Consider the following 20,311-nt stretch of genomic DNA (forward strand, 5'->3'; position numbering starts at 1 on the left):
GCAGATGTGTTATTTCTTGATTATTTTCATATATATTTTATTGACTGATTTTTTTAGAGAGAGGGAGGTGGTAGGGGCAGAGCGAGTGAGAGAGAGAATCTTAAGCAGGCTCTGTGCCCAGCAGGAGCCTGACACAGGTCTCCATCTCACAGTCCTGAGATCATGACCTGAGCCAAAATCGAGTCAGACATCAAGAGCTAGATGCTTAACCGACAGAGCTACCCCGGTGCCCCACTGATATATTTTTAATAGACTTTATTTTTTAGAACAGTTTTAGGTTCATAGCAAAAAGTGAGTGGAAGAAACAGAGCTTTCACATATATCCTCTTCCCCACACATGCAGAGCCTCCTCCATTACCAACATCCCCTACCAGGATGGCACATTTGTTATAATTTTTCTTTTAAAGAGTTTGTCAGAGAGAGTGTGTGCATGCGAGCTCACAAGCAGGGGGAGCGGCAGGCAGAGGGAGAAGCAGGCTCCCTGCTGAGCAAGGAGCCCGATGTGGGACTTGATCCCAGGATCCTGGGATCATGACCTGAGCCGAAGGCAGAAGCTTAACTGACTGAGCCACCCAGGTGTCCCACATTTGTTATAATTGATGAACTTATATTGACACATCATTGTTGCCCAAAGTCCGTGGTTTACATTAGGATTCACTCTTGGTGTTGTATATTCTGTGGGTTTGGACAAATGTATGATTACATGTATTTACCATTATAGTATCATACAGAGTAGTTTTATTACCCCCCAAATTCTGTGTGCTCTGCCTGTTCATCCCTTCAACCCCCTGACAACCATTGATATTTTTACTGTCTCCATTGTTTTGCCTTTTTCCAGAATGTCATGTAGTTGGAATCTTACAGTATGTGCCCTTTTCAGATTGACTTCTTTCACTTAGTAATATGCATTTAAGTTTCCTCCATGTCTCTTCATGGCTTTGATAGTTCAGTTCTTTTTAGTGCTGAATATAGTCCATTTTCTGAATGTACACAGTTTTATTCACCTACTGAAGGAGATCTTGGTTGCCAGGACAACTAAGTCTTTTTTGAATGGGTACTTCCCATTTCATAACACAGAATATCACAAAGAAATGTATTCAGAGGTTGAGATTTAATAAAATTAATCATTTTAACCAATTTATTTGATATCATTACTTTGATATGTGCTAAACTATTAAAATTTTTAGCCTCAAGTGATTTTCCACCATTAGTATTATGAAAATAGTTTTGATCTTGCTGGCCCTGTGAAAGAATTTCAGAGACCAATAGGGGTTCACAAACACTTTGACAACTGGGACAAACCCATTGAGTCATGATGTATTTATCTCATTTATGTATTGCTGGATTTAATTTTCTCATTTTTTAAAAAAGATATTTGTATATATGTTCATGAGGGGTATTGATATTTTTATTTGGGGACATATTGCCCTCTTTATTTATTTATTTATTTATTTATTTATTTATTTATTTGAGAGCACAAGCAGGGGGAGCGGCAGGCGGTGGGAGAGGGAGAGGCAGACTCCCCGCTGAGCAGGGAGCCCAATGTGGGCCTCGATCCCAGGACCCTGGGATCATGACCTGAGCCGAAGGCAGTCCCTTAACCAACTGAGCCACCCAGGCGTCCCTGCCCTTTCTTTTCTAAATGAGTTTGTGTAAGATTGGTATTATTTCTGTAAATACTTGAAATAATTTACCAGTGAATTTTTTCTGGACCTGGATTTTCTTTGTGGGAATTTGATTGATATTTAATTCCTTTACTAGATACAGGGTATTTAGATTTTCTGTTTTTTATGTCAGTTTTGGTTAATTTTCTCTTTCGAGAAAATTTGTTTAAATATATTGAATTTATTGGCATAAAGTTGTTCATAATATCCAGACTGTTCATTAATTATTCTTTTATATGTTATCTTTATTTGTTGAAGTCCCGTTCCCCCCCCCCCCCCATTCCTAATACGTCTTTGGTGTTTTATTTTGTTTTTGGTCAGTGTTGCTAAGGATTTATCAATTAATCTTTTCTGTTTTTTACTTTGTTTATGTATTATCCGTTTTCTACTTTACTGATAACTACTCTAAGTTATTTCCTTTTTTTTCTACCTTGGGTTTAAAATTGCTTCATTTTTAAGGTGTGTGCTTAAATCATTGATTTTTTTTTTAATAACTTCTTTCCTTATTTAGGCGCTTAAAATTATTTCTCTTTAATCACTTGTAGTTGTAGATACAACTTTAGATGTGCTATGTTTTTATTCAGTTAAATATTTTCTTATTTATGTTGTGGGTGTTTTGTTTTGTTTTGACCCATGGATTGTTTAGAACTATGTTGTTTAATTTCCAATTATTTGGGTCTTTTTCTAATATATTTGTGTTACATATTTCTAATTTGATTCTGTTGTAGTCCCATAACATACCAATGTTATTTTGGTCGTCTGAGATTTATTGACCCTTTTTTATGGCCCAGAAAGCCTAAAATATTTATTATATGGTCCTTAATAGGAAGTTTGCTGACTCTTGGTATAAAGGGTGCTAAGATGATGTCTTTGAACTGCTGCTCTAGGATTTATATTCTATATCTTTAATTTATCATCCTCTGCCTTAAATAACAAATGACTTCAGGTATAGTATAAGATTCTTAAAATAGTATACTTCCATTTCCTTGGTCCTTGGTGCTATTGTTGTCGTACAGTTTACTTCCACATGTTAGAAATCTTATACTTCATTCCTGTTTTTGCTTTAAATAGTCAATTATCATTTAAAGAGATTAAGAATGTTTAAAACTCATATTTACCATTTTTGGCATTCTTCCTTTGAATCCAAATAGAAATTTCCGTCAGATATCCTTTTCTTCTGTCTCAGGAACTTACACATTTCTTGCAGAGCATATCTATGGATTTTCTTTGCTTTTGTTTTTCTGAAAAGCTCTTTAGTTCAGCTTTATTTTTGTTTTTTTGTTTTGTTTTGTTTTTTAAAGATTTTATTTAGTCATTTGACAGAGAGAGACACAGCAAGAGAGGGAACACAAGCAGGGGGAGTGGGAGAGGGAGAAGCAGGCTTCCCGCCGAGCAGGAAGCCCGATGCGGGGCTCGATCCCAGGACCCTGGGATCATGACCTGAGCTGAAGGCAGATGCTTAATGACTGAGCCACCCAGGCACCCCTCACCTTTATTTATGAAAGACATTTTTGATAGGTATAGAATTCAAGATTAACACTTTTTCTTTGAATAAATGAAAAATGTCTTCTGATCTGCATAGTTGTGGTCATTCTTTGTTCCTTTGCATATAATGTGTTTTGTTCCTCCTGATGCTTTTGAGATTTTTCTCACTGTTGCTTTTCAGCAATTTAACTACATGTTTTGGAGAGGTTTTCTTACGTTTATTCTGTTTGAGCTTCTTGGATTTGTAGGTTTATAGTTTTTACTAAATTTGGAAAAGTTTCAGCTATTTTAAGTTTTTTTTCTGTGTGCCCTTCTCTCTCCTCTTTTTTGAGACTACAATTACAGATGTTGAGTAGTTTTGCCCATTGTAGAATTTTGGTCCCTTTTAATTGTGTGTGTGTGGTATGTGTGGTGTGTGGTGTGTGTGGTGAGTGTGTGTGATGTGTGTGTGCGGTGTGTGTGGTGGGTGTGGCGTGGGTGTGGTGGGTGTGGCGTGGGTGTGGTGGGTGTGGCGTGGGTGTGGTGGGTGTGGCGTGTGTGTGGTGGGTGTGGCGTGTGTGTGGTGGGTGTGGCATGTGTGTGTGTGTGGTGGGTGTTTGTGTGTGAGACTTCTGTTTTCTAAAACTTAACAAGTTTTAGCTTTTATACTTAGGTATATTATCTGTTTCGAGCAGACTCTTGTGTTTGTTGTTAAGTAATGGTTGAGGTTTATTTTTTTTTTTCATATGAGTGGTCAGTTGTATGAGCACATGTAAGTTTGTTTCTGGATTCTGTTCTTCTGTTGATTTGTATATGTACCTTTACACCAATACCCACTCCCACTGTCTTGATTATTCAAGACTTGAAATCAAGTAGTAGGAGTCCGATTGTTCTTCTTTTTCAAAACTATTGTTTATTCTAAGATCTTTGCATGTCCTTTGTACATTTTAGACTCAGCTTATTTTCTACAAGAGTCTGCTGGGATTTTGATTGGAATTACATTGATACTATATATCAAATTGGGATGTCTTTTAAAAAAATTTTAAACATTTTTTTGAGAGAGAGCTTGTGTGCCTGAGCGGGGGGAGGGGCAGCGGCAATAGCAGCAGGAGAGGGAGAGAGAATCTTAAGCAACCTCCACGCCCAGCATGGAGCCTGATGTGGGGCTTGATCTCACAAGCCTGAAATTATGACCTGAGCCAAAATCAAGAGTTGGACACCTAACTGAGCCATCCTGGACCCCCAAATTGAGACATCTTAATATTGAGTCTTCTAAAAAAAATTTCTCACAGCAGTGTTCTGTATTTTTTTTCTTTTTTTTTTAAAGATTTTATTTGAGAGAGAGAGTGTGTGTACATGAGTAGGGGGCAGGGGGGAGGGAGAAGCAGACTCCCTGCCAAGCAGGGATCCTGATGCAGGGCTTGATCCCAGGACCCTGGGATCATTACCTTAGCCAAAGGCAGACGTTTAATTGACTGAACCACCTAGGGTCCCTATTTTCTTTAATTTCCTTTCCCTTTCCCCCTTTTCTCTTCAAGATTTATTTATTTGAGAGAGAGCGAACATGTGTGCGCACTGTGCGCGTCAGGGGAGGGGCAAAGGGAAAGAATCTTCAAGCAGACTCCCTGCTGAGCGTGGAGCCCAAGGGGTTTGATCTCACGACCCATGATCCATGAGATCATGACCTGAGCTGAAACCAAGAGTTGGATGCTTAATCGACTGAGCAACCCAGGCACCCCTTTTATTTTCAATACAGGATCGTACACATGTTTTTTTTAAAATGTTCACTCTCTCGCTGTGTCTCTCTCTGTCAAATAAATGAATAAAATCTTAAAAAAAAATAAAATAAAATGTCATTAAGTATTTCATGGTATTTGATGCTGTCATAAATGGTATTTTTTAAATGTCATTTTCCAATTGTTTATTGCTAACATGTAGAAGTAGAATTAATTATTGTATATTGATCTTGTATCCTGTGATTTTGCTGATTTTTACATATTAGTGTTTATGATAATGTAGATAGGATACAATCATGTTGCAAATATGAAATTTTTTTTTTTTTCTTTTTCAGTCTCCATGCCTTTTATTTCTCTTTTTCCTTGCTTTATTGCACTGGCTAGGATGTTCAGCACAATATTGAGTAGAACTGGTTGACAGTGGGATTTTTGCTGATCTTAGGAGAAAAGTCTCTAGTTTTGGTTGGAGTTGTTTTACAAATGTTCACCATTAGTTTGAGGAAGTTCTCTATTTGTAGTTTGCTGAGAGTTTTTATTCATGAATGGCAGTTGAATTTTTCAAATACTTTTTCCATATCTATTGCAAAGATCATTTTTTATCCTTTAATCTGTTAATGTAAAATACATCGACTCTTTTGAATAGTAAACCAACCTTTCATTCTTGGGATAAACCCCTCTTAGTCATTATGTATTTTCCTTTTTATATATTGCTGGATTCTATTTGGTGGTATTTTGTGAAGGATTTTTGTATTTATTTTTGTGAGAATTACTGGCTTATAGTCTTCTTGACTAGTCTTTGTCTGCTTTTGCTATCAGTGTAATCCTGGCCATATACAGTGGGTTAGGAGATATCCCCACCTCCTCTTTTCTGAAAGAGATTTTCTTTAAATGGTTCATAGAATTCTCCAGTGAAGCTTGGAGCTTTCTTTGTGGGAAGACTTTCATTTAGGAATTTAGTGTATTTAATAAATGTAGGATTATTCAGATGTTATATTTTCTTTGATATCTGTTTTGGTAATTAGCATCTTTTAAGGATTGTCCTTTTAATTTACAGTCTTATTAACTTGATTGGCATAATACACTTTTATTCTTTAATTCTGGAGTCTCTAGTGCTGTTTTCTTTTCTTTTCTTTTCCCCCTGGTATTGGCAAATTGTGGTTTCTCTCTCACTTTCTTCATTATTTACCCAGAGGTTTGTCAATTTCATTGATTTACCCCCCCCAAAAGAATCAACTTTTGCTTGTTCATTTATTATTTTACTGATTTCACCTCTTTGCTTTATTTCTTTTACTTTGGTTTTAATGTATACTTTTTCTAGCTTCTTATGGTAGCTTTATTTTAAGCCTTTTTGTTTACTGTTTATATCTTTTGTCCAGTTTTCTGTTGTGTTCGCATTACTGTTTTTTTTTTTATGTGCTTCTACATAGTGTAACCTTTTTTCCGTTTTTTCCTTTTAAATTTTGACTGGTAATGTTTTACAGACGTTTTCAAGGTATATGTGATAACATTAGTCCTTTCATCTTTTATGTCAATTTTAGAAAATATTCCGGCAAAGCAAGATTTTTTTTTTTTTATTCACTTACATGTTTTGGTAATTGTATGTTTTACTTATTTATTTTAAAGGACTTTATTTTAGAGAGAGCGTGAGCACATGTGTGCAAGTTGGGGGAGGGGCAGAGGGAGAGAATCTTCAAGCAGACTCCTGGCTGAGTGTGGAGCCCATGTTGTGGGGCTTGATCTCCCCACCCATGAGATCATGACCTGAGCTGAAACCAAGAGTCAGACGCTTAACCCATTGAGTCACCCAGGCGCCCTTTGTTTTATTTTTTAAGTCTTTAATTTGTAATTCATTTTGGGTAGGGCATACCATGGGGTGGAGAACTGATGATATTTTTTTCCTAAATTATCCAGTTTTTATCAACATTCTTCATTGTATAATCTATTTTCTTACCTTAAATGGCATTGTTTTAGTCTTTATTCTTTTTTAGAAATTTCTTAGCTGTTATGGGTATAAACTTGGTACATGAATGAATCATTTTGTAAAGTTTCAAAAAAGAATTAAATTTATTAATTTGGAATCACATCTTTACAGTAATTTTTCCTGTCTAGAAACTGTTCATAACTTTTCAATTTATTATTTAGGTGTTTTTTGTATTCCTAAGTAAAGCTTTATAGTTTTCTTATTAAAGTATTACATATTTTGTTATGTTTACTCTTAGATATTTACTGATATTCTTTCTTTTCTATCATATTTCTAACAGACTATTTGCTAGTACGTTGTTTAAATATTTGGTTTTCCTGAGAGAGTAGTCTTTGGAAAAAGATTCTTCAGTGATGGTTTAGTATTCCTGTGCTATTATCTCACAGAAAGTTTAAGTAAAAATAACAGGTGACAGAATAAAGGTTATTGGATTTCAGCATAGGTGCTCTCAGGACTGAGTTTGTTATCCTTATTTTCTTATAAAAAATTTTTTTTCCAGATTTTATTTTTAAGTAATCTCTACACCCAACATGGGGCTCAGACTTAAAATCCTGAGCTCAAGAGTCCATGCTCTACTGACTAAGCCAGCTGGGCGCCCCAACCTTATTTTCTAATTTTAATCCTCATCTGGAAATTTTTATCTTCTCTTACTTTTTTCTTCTTAAATCTCCACTTCTGGCTCTTTTTTTTAAACCTCCCTACTCTTTTCTTTGTGTTCCGTTTATGTCTTCCAGAGTAAGATATTGTTAACATTTCAGGATTATGTGATTTAGGGGACAGTGTCTTCTTCATTGTTGTTCTGTTGTATGGAATGTTACATATGTGTTGAATATGAATATTCCCTTAGGTTAATAATGTAGAATTATAAAATTGGATATTTTGAGCTAATTAATGTGTTTGATGTGATGTTTTCCAATAATGGAGGATTTGGTGCTCTCAAAATCTATTCCTTTGTAAATAATTGTTACAGTTATACAATAGACATTCACAGAAAGAACACTGCGTTTTGTTTGTTATGGGGAGAAGTGATTCCACTAAATGTTAATGATCATTTCGAGAATTCCCTCCCCTCCAATATTGTAGCATTCTCAGCTGTCTTTGTGACAGTATTTAGTTTTCCCCTAGCTTCATTGAAGTATAATTTATATGGATTAAAATTCACCTATTTTTTGTGTACAGTTTGGATTTCGTTAGTTTAATACAGTCACGTAACCACCACCACACAATCAAGATACAGAAGATCCACCATTCTGAAAAGTTTCCTTGTGCCCCTTTGTGTATAAGCAGGTGACCTCTGGCCTGGAGCAGCCACCTCAGTACTTTTTTTTTTTTTTTTTTAACTGTTAGTGATTTTTAGTATATTGACAAGATTGTGTAACCTTCACCACAATCTAATTTTAGAACATTTCCATCACCCCAGAAAATAATAGATGTCTGTTTAAAGTCACTCCCTCTTCCCACCTTTAGCCCTAGCAATCCCCAGTCTACTTTGTGTCTCTGTATATTTACCTTTTCTGGCAAATATAAGCATACAATATGTTTTATTATTCTGTGTCTGGCTTCTTTCATTAGACATAAACATTATCAACTTTTGAGCATTTTTATGAAATTAAATTTTTTTTAAAACAGGGAATGACTCTACTAATGATGGGGTCAGCAGATGCTCTTCCTGAGGAACCCTCAGCTAAAACTGTCTTTGTAGAAGACATGACAGAAGAACAGTTAGCATCTGCGGTAAGATATACCACGTTTCATATATTTGATTGCTACAGGTACCAAGATGTCTTTCAGAAAGTAGCATCTAAATGTTTTAAAGATTTGGGGCACCTGGGTAGCTTAGTCGGTTAAGTGTCTGACTCTTGATTTCGGCTCAGGTCATGATCTCAGGGTCGTGGGATCAAGCCCTGTGATGGGCTCCACCTCTGAGAGGAGTCTGCTTGAGATTCTCTCCCTCTCCCTTTGCCCCTTCCCTCCGCTCAAGTGCACACACTCTCTCCCTAAAATAAATAAATCTTAAATAAGTGTTTTGAAGATTTAATCGGCAATATCAAGATGTATGTTTTTGTTTATTTTAAAGATTTTATTTATTTAGAGAGAGCGCATGCGTGAGTTGGGAGGGGACAGAGGGAGAGGGAGAATTTCCAGCAGACTCCACACTCAGTGTGGAGCCTGACCTGAGGCTCCCCAATATGTATGTTTTAGAGGTAAAAGGTTTTATTTTTGAAATTGGCTTTTGAGGAGTCCTTGTCAGTGTAAAATCAGTCAGTGTCTTTAATAAGTATTGGGCAGTGCTAACAGTGCTATTATTTTATGGGAAAAGAGGCTTATAGAGGATAAATAGTTTAAATGCTGGGATGTTAAAAGTCTTAAAACTTTGCTGAAAATACATACAATTTATCTTTAACTGCAACATTGGTTTAGAAAACTGGTCAGCACACACTTGTCAAATGTTATTTTTTTACCATCTAGCATTTTTATAGTATTATTTTCTTTTTTTGAAGTGTTTCTATGTATACTTTGTACCCCATTCTAATGATAACCCTTCAAAGGCGGGGGGCAAGACTGATTTGATTGATCACTTATTTTTGAGAAGGGAATTAAAACACAGAATGTTTCTCAACATAATGCAAGTGAACATTTCTGTTAGGAGTATAAAACATTGTTACTTTTGGGTAAAGTTGGAATAAATTGGTATGAGTTGGTAAATTATACTTCAAAGTGTGAACTTTAGTGATTTTATATGCTATGTCATTTTATAAAAATGTGTTAATCCTTGTCCTTATCAGATGGAATTACCATGTGGATTGACAAACCTTGGCAACACTTGTTACATGAATGCTACAGTTCAGTGTATTCGTTCTGTGCCTGAACTCAAAGATGCCCTTAAAAGGTAAGACAGGAGATAAATGTTGTGAGTCCTTTTGGTGGGTAAGGGAGGCTCACATTTGGATGAATAGTGTTTTGTGTATAAATGTGTATATAATTTTTTAGCAGCTTTACTGAGATACTCATTTATTGTACAGTTCATCCATTTAAAGTATTCAGTTAAATGGTCTTTATTCAAAAGGTTGTACAACCGTCACCACAGTCTAATTTTAGGTTCTTTTCTTCCCCTCTGAAAGAAACCTTATGTTCACAAGCAGTCACTCATTTTACCCTTCCCACCTCCAGCTCTAGGCAACCAATTTTAGTATATGTGCTGCTGAAGCGAGCAACCATTTATCTACTTTCTGTCTTAGAGATTTGCGTATTCTGGACATTTCATATAAATGGAATCATACAGTGGGTGACTTTTTGTGACTGGTTTCTTTTACTTAGCATAATATTTTCTGGGTATAGTCATGTTGTAGTATGTATCAGTACTTCTTTCCTTTTTATGTCTGAATAATATTCCAGTGTTAATGGACATACTACATTTTGTTAATCTGTTCATCTGTTGATAAATATTTGATTTGTTTCCATTTTGTAGCTCCTTTGAGTAACGTTACTGTGAACATTCAAGGACAAGTTTTTGGGCAGACCAGTTGTTTCATTTCTTTCGGTTATGAGTGGCTTGCTTGGCCATATAGTAACTATGTTAAACAGCATTTTGAGGAGCTGCCAAACTGCTAGGCACCATTTTCTGTTCTCACCACCATTGTAAGGGAGTTCTAATTTCTCCACCTCCATGACAATATTGTTATTGTATGTCTTTGATTATAGTCATCCTAAGGGTAAAATGGTCTCTCATTGTAGTTGTCATTTGCATTTACATAATGACTACTGATGTTGAGCATCCTTTCATGTGCTTACTGGCTTGTATATCTTCTTTGGAAAAATGTTTAAATCCTTTGCCTGTGTTTTAAATGGTTCCTCTTTTTTATTATTCAGTTATAAGTGTTCTTTATATATTCTGGATACAAGTCCTTTTTCAGATAGATAATTCATAAATATTTTCTTTCATTTTGTGAGTTGCCTTCACTTGATGTTGTTTTGTAACAAAAAAAGTTTTTATTTTTTGATTAGTTTAATTTTTCTCGTGTGTGTGTGTGTATTTTATGTATAACACCATTACCTAATCCTAGGTCATAAATATTTACTCCTATTTTTTTAAGAACTATATAGTTTTAGCTCTTAAATTTAGGTCTCTGATCCATTTTTATTCTGATCCATTTTCAGTTAATTTTTATGTATAGTGGGGAGTTGATATCCCATCCTATTCTTTTGCAAATAGCTATCCAGTTTTTTTTTTTTTTTTTAAGATTTTTTTTTTTATTTATTTGACAGAGAGAGACACAGCGAGAGAGGGAATACAAACAGGGGGAGTGGAAGAGGGAGAAGCAGGCTTCCCGCTGAGCAGGGAGCCTGATGCGGGGCTCGATCCCAGGACCCTGGGATCATGACCTGAGCCGAAGGCAGACGCTTAACGACTGAGCCACCCAGGCGCCCCATAGCTATCCAGTTTTTTGAGTACCATTTGTTGAAGACTACTCTTTTCCCTGTGGAATTGCCCTAGCACATTCATTGAAATTCATTTGACCATATGATGTATGTAATAAGATTTATTTCTGGACTCTTAATTCTAGTTTGGAAATAAATACATTGATTTGTATTGATTTGTCCTAATGCTAGTGAGTAATGGTTTTACAAAGAAGTAAAACTTTTATACCATTATACAAAAGAAAAAAGAATAAATATCCATGTTTTGATAGCCTATGAAATGGTCTATAAATGAGAATCCCTTCTCCTCAGTGAGTATAAATATGTAACTTAAAATATATAACTTAAGTCTCACTAAATTTATCACAACTGTCTTGGTATATACATTGCCACTTCTTAACGTAGGGTAGAATTGTAAACTGCAATTTGGATTCTTAGCCAGCTTTATGAATGTTGATTTTTTTTTTTTTTTTTCCTTAGTGGCTTGGGAAATGCTTTGATAGAACTGAGCAGTAGAGAGGAGAAAGGATTTTGCAGAAACCTGAGAGTAACTGAAAGTTTTCTAAATTTCTCTGAAATGAATACTTGTCAGTTGCCTAGATTGTAGCTGATGTAATTAGTGTACAAGACACAGGACCTGTCTTCCAGGCACTTGGTCTTAATTGAATTGAGAAAGGCTGTCAAGTTTGGTACTGTTTCAGAACTGCTTTGATGGGAAATGTTAAAGTCAAAGTGACTTCCTCAGAGGTTTATAGTTATTTCTCCACTATTTTCGTGTGCCCATAGTTACTGATGAGAGATCTAATATCAGTTTCATTTCTTACTCTTTTCTGTTAATAACTTTTAGGATTTTTTTCTTTATTTTTGTTTTTCAGTTTTCCAACAGGGTAAGTGTGGGGTTTTCTTTCATTTATCTTATTTAGTGCTGAGTGAGCACTTTTTTTCTTTTCTTTTTTTTTTAAGATTTTATTTTTTGAGAGAGAGAGAGCGCATGAGTTGGGGAGAGGGGCAGAAGGAGAAGCAGACTCCCCACTGAGCAGGGAGCCCAATGTGGGGCTCTGTCCCAGGACCCTGGGATCATAACCTGAGCCGAAGGCAGACGCTTAACGGACTGAGCCACCCAGGTGTCCTGAAGGAGCACTTTGATTCTAAGGACTCTTGTCCTAAACTGTGGACATTCTTGACTTATTTCTTGAGAAAATGCTTCTCTATTTTATATAACTTCCGTAATATTCTGAATAATAGAATTTCTGGATCTATTTTTCATGTTTCTTTTTTTTCTTTGCACTTTTTAAAAATTTTTATGTGCTGTGTTCCAGGTGAGTGCCTCAGTTCTGTTTTACATTTCACTGATTTGTGCATTAGCTTTGTTTCACAGCTGCTTATTTATCACAGCCTTCCTTTCTCTAATCTCCTGTTCTTAATTTTGGATGATTCCTGCTTTTATTTCTCCGAGGCTCTGACTACTCTTATTTAAACACTTCCCCCCCCCCAATTTGGTCCTTTCAGTTTTAACTCGGTTCTCTTTAGATGTGAGGATTGATCTCTCATTTGTTTGAAGATTGTGTACTTAGATAACCACTTTCTCTTCCTTATGTCCCAATTGCAAATGATCTAATGAGCAGCTTGCTGGGCAGCTCCCTGCCCTAGAAGGTAGCTACTGGCACAGACTTGTCTTTCTTCCAAGACTTCCTCTGTACTTTTTTCATCTGGGATACCTTCTAGCTTCTATTCCAAAGAGAACTCTTTCATGTTTTGGAGTTATTTCTCTGAGTTTTGTATAAGCAGGGGAGATTTCATCCTGTTGATTGAGTTTTCTTGAAACCAGATGAAGTATTTTTTGAATGCTAAGTTTTTATAAGAGGTTGGAAACCCTTGTACTAAACTAACTTAATACAAGAGGACATGGATGGGTTGTATGTCTTTGGAAAAATGGCATTAACTGATAAAATAGGAATGAAAGAAGAAAATTTCCATGGAAGGTGTTTTACAGCTGGTGATGCTGAAGCTCATCCTTAAATACTTAAGGATTTTTATTTGGCAGGTTCTGGAGAGTAGGATGTATTTTATAAAGGCTAGAAGGAAAGTAGATTGGGTTAGCTGAAGAGGTAATGAGGGCCAAGAACCAGAGCTGCAGGTAAAATCTGGTTTGCTTGATGCTGCCCAATAGTGGAACCTCATGATAATGTAGGAGTTCTGAATTTAGAACTTAAAGTGTATATAATAAAAATTACCCTTAAATTCTATGAATTACTTACAAAAGACAGCATCTCATGGCCATATTTTTATCTTACTGGAGATTGGCAATGCACCTCTTGGTAAGTACCACATAGTTTTTCATTAGCAATTACTAGGTTGCTATTGTACTTGCATTTTCAAATTTGTATAGGAATGATCTGTTCTTGATAGAACTTCACTATAAAATTGGTTGGACCCAGCGTTTTTTTTTTGCATTTTAAAGGTACATTTTCTGTGTCTTTTAGAGTTAGTTTTTAAAATTTCTCTTCCTATGAATTTGTCCTTATGTCTTTAAGATATTTTAGCATAAGAGTTCTCTATTTTGGACCTGTATTTTCCCCCATTTTCATTTCTTATTTGCTATATATATATAAATTTATATATATAAATTTCCCCTTGATTATCTTGCCAGAGGTTTGTATATTTTATTTTTCACAGAAATCAGCTATTAGATTTATTTAGTCACTTCTTTTCATTGTCTGATTCATCCTACTTTTGTATTGATTTGTTTGTTTTCCTTAGGCTGCTTTATTTTCTTAAGTTTTATTTTCTTAAGTTGTATGCTTAGGTCATTTATTTGTTCTTGTGTATTAATGAAAGTACTTAAGTAGTTTTGAGTTTTTGCCTCTATTCCCTATTCATTAGATAAGGCTGTTCAGGTTTTTTTTTTTTTTTAAACACTATAAAATCTCTTCCTTTGACCCCAAATTTGTTTTTAATTATTGACATACAGGCATTAACATACAGAAAAGTGTATGAACGAATTATCCCAGAGTGAACACATCTGTGTAACCAACACAAACAGAACCGTATCAGCTTCTAAAAATCCCCTCACGACTCTCCCTTCCTGATCGCTACTCCACCTTTCTGTTCAAAATTGTTAATACTAGTGTGACTTTTAAGCTCATAGATTAATTTTGCCTATTTGGAACTCTTTATGAGCAGAAACCTAGATTGTGTTCATTTGGGTCTAGCTCATTATTTTTGTGTGTAGTTGTAGTTCATTCATGTTCATGCTATATAGTGTTCCACTGTACACTGTACTACCAAATAATTACCCATTTTTCTGTTGATGAATGTTTGTGTTGAGCTGATGTATGATTGATGTATTTCACAGATGATAGAAAAGTCAAGGCATACTCTTTTTGTAGGTGATAACGTATTAATAGATGCATTCAGTTGATGAATTATATTCAGATTTTCTATATCATTACTTAATTTTTACATATTATTGACTTGATAAAGACTAGAAAAAGTACTCTTTTTTGGGGGGGGTCTGTAAATCCTCTCAGTATTTCTGTTATATTTCTCAGTACTCTTGTCAATTCCTCCTTTCTAACAGTTTTTCTTTGTAAAGTTCAGTTGTTAACGTTACTTGGTTTATTGGATGGTTTTATCTTACTTAGGAATTAAATGTTGTAACGAGAGTTTTTGTGGGGGGGGATGGTATTAAATCACTCATGATTTTCCATTCTCAGTTATTAAAAAAAGATAATTCATTAGTGTAGCCTTTGCCATAAATGCAGGAATAGTTACTTAGCAATGTCACCCTGTAACTAGAAGGAGAATCAGTAACAGCAGCAGTGTGTCGTTACATACTTCACTGATCTTTTGGGGTACACTTGCTTTATTAGTGCTTTATTTCAACTTCAGAAATGCCTTTTAGGTAGTTGTAAACTGAGTGGGAAACTATTATGATTTTCACTTTTTAAAATGAACATGTGTAATTTAGACATTATTATGAATTGTATATTGAAAAATTAAAAAAAAACTTGAGTCATAGCAATTTCCAAAAGATCTAAATAAATGAAAAAGAAAAACAGAACTTCTTAATTGGATATAATTTAACATATTTTCTGTGACCTCTTTCATTCTACTTACTTAGCGCAGAGGTTTTTTTGTTTTTGAAATCGAAATATTTACATATAGTAAATATCAAATATCTTGTGTTTGGTGTGATCAGTTTTGATAAATGCAAATTCTCTGTTACCCATTTTACAAACTGTAGAACATTTCCCTCACCCCAGGATGTTTTTGTACTTGTACCTTTTCCCAGTCCTCGTCCCCTCCACCACCCAACTCTGCAAGCAGCTACTGATCTCTTAATAGTTTTGTGCATTCTGGAAGTTAAATGTACAGAATGTAATTTATTTTTGGTTTGGCTTAGTTCACTCAGCATGGTCTTTGAAGTTTACCCATGTTATTGATGGTATGGATAGTCTGGTTGCTTCACGTTCTTGCCAGTCTTGGTTGATTTCAGTCTCTTTCGTTTTAGTCCCTCCAGTGGGTGTTTTAATCATAGTGAATAGGCAATCATTCCTCTACCTCTCAATGTTTGATATTACCTGAATGATAATTTCTGATCCTATGTCATAAGACACTGTATGAGTGAATACTATCGTTTATTTCCTTTGGATGGCCAGTCCTTTGTGCTGTTGTAAATTAAATGAGAATTATAAATTGAAAGTGAATTTAGAAATCATTTAATAGAAACACTGCAGTATATAGGTAGCAGATGGACTTGAAAATTAACTGCCTTATTTAATGTTACATAGCAAGTTAATGCTGAATGTAGGTGTATTGACTTTGATTTAATGTTTTTGACCTAAAGCTTTTTTTTATTTCTGAAAGTGTATTTTATTTGTAATAATGGACATTAAGAGTGTACTTTTTTGTTTCACATTGTTTTCAGGAAATTTTTTTTTTTTTTAAATAAGTTAGGAGAAAATTTAAAACAGGCTTCATTCATCTAAATTCCCTTTTTTTCTTAGTGTTCCTTTTTTACCCATGTCATGCTTAAGGGAATAAGACCAGAAGAGAAGAAAATAGAAAGATGGGAACAACTCTGATAAAGTTGCAGTTGAGGGTGTCATCATAAGCTCTTTTAATTAGTTTCTTCCCTTTTGAGTTTCAGAATGAATTAAGTCCTATTTAATTCTGCCTTAATGTTCCCAGGTATGCAGGTGCCTTGAGAGCTTCAGGGGAAATGGCTTCAGCACAGTATATTACTGCAGGTCAGTATCTTAAATATACTCCTTTTTTTGACAGGACAGTGTAGTATTCAATAAATGTTATTTTTCACTCACTGGTAGCTTTCTGTTTACAAAATGTGTTTTGTAAAACATCATTTCATTAAAATTGGAGTATTTATACTTAAGCAACTTAAGGACTTAGTTAAATTATAAACCAATGATGTCTGTCTTTTCTGAAAAACAGTCTGGATATTTTTGGATTAAAGTTAATTTTGGCTTTAGGTTCTGTTAGTAAAATACATCTCTGGGGACATCCAGAGATAGGTTTTATTGTAGTTGATGCAATCATTATAAGAGAGAGTCTTAGTGTTAGTGTAAGGAAATCATGAATGAGGTATTAGGAGAAACTGAAATTCTTAAAGGCTAGAAATAACTTACTTCTTCATTACATGCGACCATGTATTCTGTCCCCATTTGTTTTGAGCTAGTTTTACAAATGAATACTCTTAAGGGTTAGGTCGATAGGGTATTTTTATAGCCATGCCTTTTTTGGGGCAGGGGGTGGTAACAGTTTTATTGAGATACAATTCACAGCCCATATAATTTACCCACTTAAAGTGTACAATTCATTGTCTTTTAGTATATGCAGAGCTATGCAGCCATCACCACAGTCAATTTTAGAAAGTTTTCATCAACTTGAAAAAGAAACTAACATTTAGCACTCATCCTGTTTTCTCCTCACCACTCCCAGCCCTATGCAACCACTAATCTACTGTCAGTCTCCATATATTTGCCTGTTCTAGACTTTTGACATAAATGGAATTATACAGTATGTGGTCTTTTTTGACTGGCTTCTTTCACTTAGAATGTTTTCAAGGTTCATTCACATTGTAGTATGTATTAGTACTTTATTCCTTTTTATTGCTGAATGAGATTCTGTTGTGGATATATCACATTCCATTTGTCCTTTCATCCCTGATAGACATTTGGGTGGTTTCCGCTTTCTGACCATTACAAGTATTGCTGAAAACTTGTGCAAGCATTTCTGTGGACATAATGTTTTTATTTCTCTTGGGTATATATCTAGGAGTGGAATTGCTGGGTCATATGGTAACTGTATTTAACCTTTTGAGGAACTGCCAGACTATTTTCCAAAGCAGTTGGCATCATTTTATATTTCTCCCATGAATGAGGGTTCCAATTTCTCTTGATAATACTCGGTATTGTCTGTCTTTGATTAGAGCCAGCCTAGGGGTGTGAAGTGGTATCTCATTGTGGTCAGCTGTTAATTTGTAATACTATATAAACAGTAGGTTTCTCTGTGTCATTTGGAGTTAGAGATTTTCCTTTGACCTTTGTTTCCTGAAAGTAGATTTATTTGTTGAAATGAAGTTTTTAATGAGAAAAATATGATCACTTATATCTAGTTTACTTGATTGCTTGTGTATCTGAGAGTAACTCAGAATTTCAGCAATTCTTCAGTATCCTATGAGTCTTGTAGTGAAGGGATAAAAGATACTGTTCTTCATTTTTAAATTTTAGTTTGTGCTAAATTATAAGAACAGTTCCAAGAATCCACCAATTATTAACTTTTTGTCACATCTGGCTCATCATTCTCTATAACCATGTTCTTTTTTTTCTGAACCATTTGAGAGTAAGGTACAGACATCCTGTCTTATTCCTAAATACTTCAGTATGTATTTCCCAAGTATAAGTACATTCATAACCACAAGAAAATTACCATTTTTCAAAATCTAGGAGTTTAACATGGATAAAGTACTCTAAAATACAAACTACTTAAATTTTGGCAGTTGACCCAATATTGCCCATTATAAAGTTGTTTTTCTTTTTTGCTTTGGGAGCCAGTTTAGGATCACATATTGATTGCATGTTGTCATGTCCTACTAGTCTCTTTTAATATACAGTGAGTGCATTTTTGACTTTATTTCAAACTAAAGAAATACTTTGAGATGCTCTGTTTATGGGATATGTTAAATCTTAAATCATTTATTTTGAGTAATGTGTACCTTAAAGTGTTAATTACAATTTAGCCTTTTTTATTTTAAGAAACATTAGATTGGTAGTGATAACGTGATTTTTAGCTGTCCCTCCCCGCCAATTTTTTTTTTAAAGATTTTTTTATTTGTCAGAGAGCACACATGCACACAAGCAGCGGGAGCTGCAGAGGGAGAAGGAGAAGCAGGCTCTCCATTGAGCAGGGAGCCTGATGCGGGGCTCGATCCCAGGACGCTGGGATCATGACCTGAGCCGAAGGCAGACACTTAATGACTGAGCCACACAGGCGCCCCCCCCAAAATATTTTTAAACACCATGTTTAGTTGTCTTATTTGGGAACATTTTATTAAACACTGGCTTTGTGCTGAGATATAATATTTGCTGGACTTCGGTTTGAATAATAATGGTAGATAACATTTCACATATTAGTTAACAAAATAAGTTAAGATAGGCTAGACTAGAATTTTGCCGTACATGAAGTAAGGGCAAGGTGTGATAGCTAGGAAGTCAGCAGAGGAAAAGTATTCTGAACTCCCAGAGCAGGGCTGAGTCTATGACCATGAGATTTATGAAGATGAGAGAGGATAGTGGAGGAAAGATTTTGAAGAAGGTTTTTAGCTATCACTAGAGTCAGGAAGTATGTTTAACAGATTTTAAAATTTAGGAGTTGAGTAGATGGGAACCAAGTACAGGCTTAAAGGGAGGTGGATTGAGAGTGGTGACCTGATGGCCTGATAATGGCATAGTACCAGAGCAGTAACATTAGCCTGTTTGATCCCTAGACAGGTTATGTGTTCTCTCTGGTGAATGAATATGCCCTGCTTTGGGAGACAAAGGCTGGCAAGGAGAGAAAGACTGAGGGGCAGGACTCAGAAGTTGTTCATAGGTAGTGATTACATTATAAAGTCTGGTCAGTTCTTCAAGATTTAAAAACAAATCTTTTTCTTACTGGGAATTTGACAGCTACGAAAGGAGTAGATATGCTTAAAAATATTCCTCAGCAGTTTTTGTTTGTATTAATCTAGAATTAATTTACAGTAACATGTATTAAATATGTCACTCTTTTATTAAAGCAGTGTTTGCTTTGTTTTTAAGCCCTTAGAGATTTGTTTGATTCCATGGATAAAACTTCTTCTAGTATTCCACCTATTATTCTACTGCAGTTTTTGCACATGGCTTTTCCACAGTTTGCAGAGAAAGGTGAACAAGGACAATATCTTCAACAGGTAAACAGGGCAAGGTTCTATGGTTTTCATTTTGTAAATGTAAAACTTAGGTGCTGTACACTTACCATGTTTATTTGTATTTCCAAACATACTCCCAATTATCAGTCCTTTCTAGTTGACAACATCATTGTTTCTGGCCCAGAGTGGTCTGTTAACTATTACCGTGCTTCTGTTTTTGTCCTTCTGCAGTGTTTCTCCACACAGCCTCCCGAGTCCTTTATAAAATGTAAATAGGATTATGTTGGTCCCTTGTTCGTTACCTCCTAGTGATTTTCTATCCCCGTCCTGAGTAATCTAGCTCCTGGCTCCCTATCTGAGCTCCTCATGTGCCACTCTCCCCCTTGCTTACTTCTTTGGCTCTCAAACACACTGGCTTCCTGGTTATTTTTTAAACCCTCCAGTATCCACTTTCGCAGGGTCTTTGCTCTTATTTCTTTGGCTCTCAGATAAGTGCATGGCTTGCTTCCTCACCTCGTTCAGGTCTCATAGCTCAAATGTCAAGGCATCACAGAAGTTTTCTTGACTATCCTATTGAAATAGCACACTTCTTTCCCCTCATCACTTTCTGCTCCCATATTGCTTTTTTTTATTCATA

General features: G+C 35.3%; 1 protein-coding gene across 2 annotated transcripts in view; it reads left to right on the forward strand.

Moving 5' to 3' along the window:
- USP14 (ubiquitin specific peptidase 14) overlaps window positions 1–20,311 on the forward strand; it is a 41,735-nt gene that overhangs the window by 4,827 nt on the left and 16,597 nt on the right. The window contains exons 3-6 of one of the 2 annotated variants that reach the window (XM_006733037.3): window positions 8,475–8,579; window positions 9,632–9,735; window positions 16,458–16,516; window positions 19,586–19,716. In XM_006733037.3, the coding sequence (XP_006733100.2) occupies window positions 8,475–8,579; window positions 9,632–9,735; window positions 16,458–16,516; window positions 19,586–19,716 (399 nt within the window). The remainder of the gene's footprint in view (window positions 1–8,474; window positions 8,580–9,631; window positions 9,736–16,457; window positions 16,517–19,585; window positions 19,717–20,311) is intronic. The other variant, XM_006733039.3, reaches the window with a different exon arrangement.

This window comes from Leptonychotes weddellii, chromosome 13 (genome assembly GCF_054177405.1).
Source record: "Leptonychotes weddellii isolate Sample4059 chromosome 13, ASM5417740v2, whole genome shotgun sequence".
Taxonomy (NCBI): domain Eukaryota; kingdom Metazoa; phylum Chordata; class Mammalia; order Carnivora; family Phocidae; genus Leptonychotes; species Leptonychotes weddellii.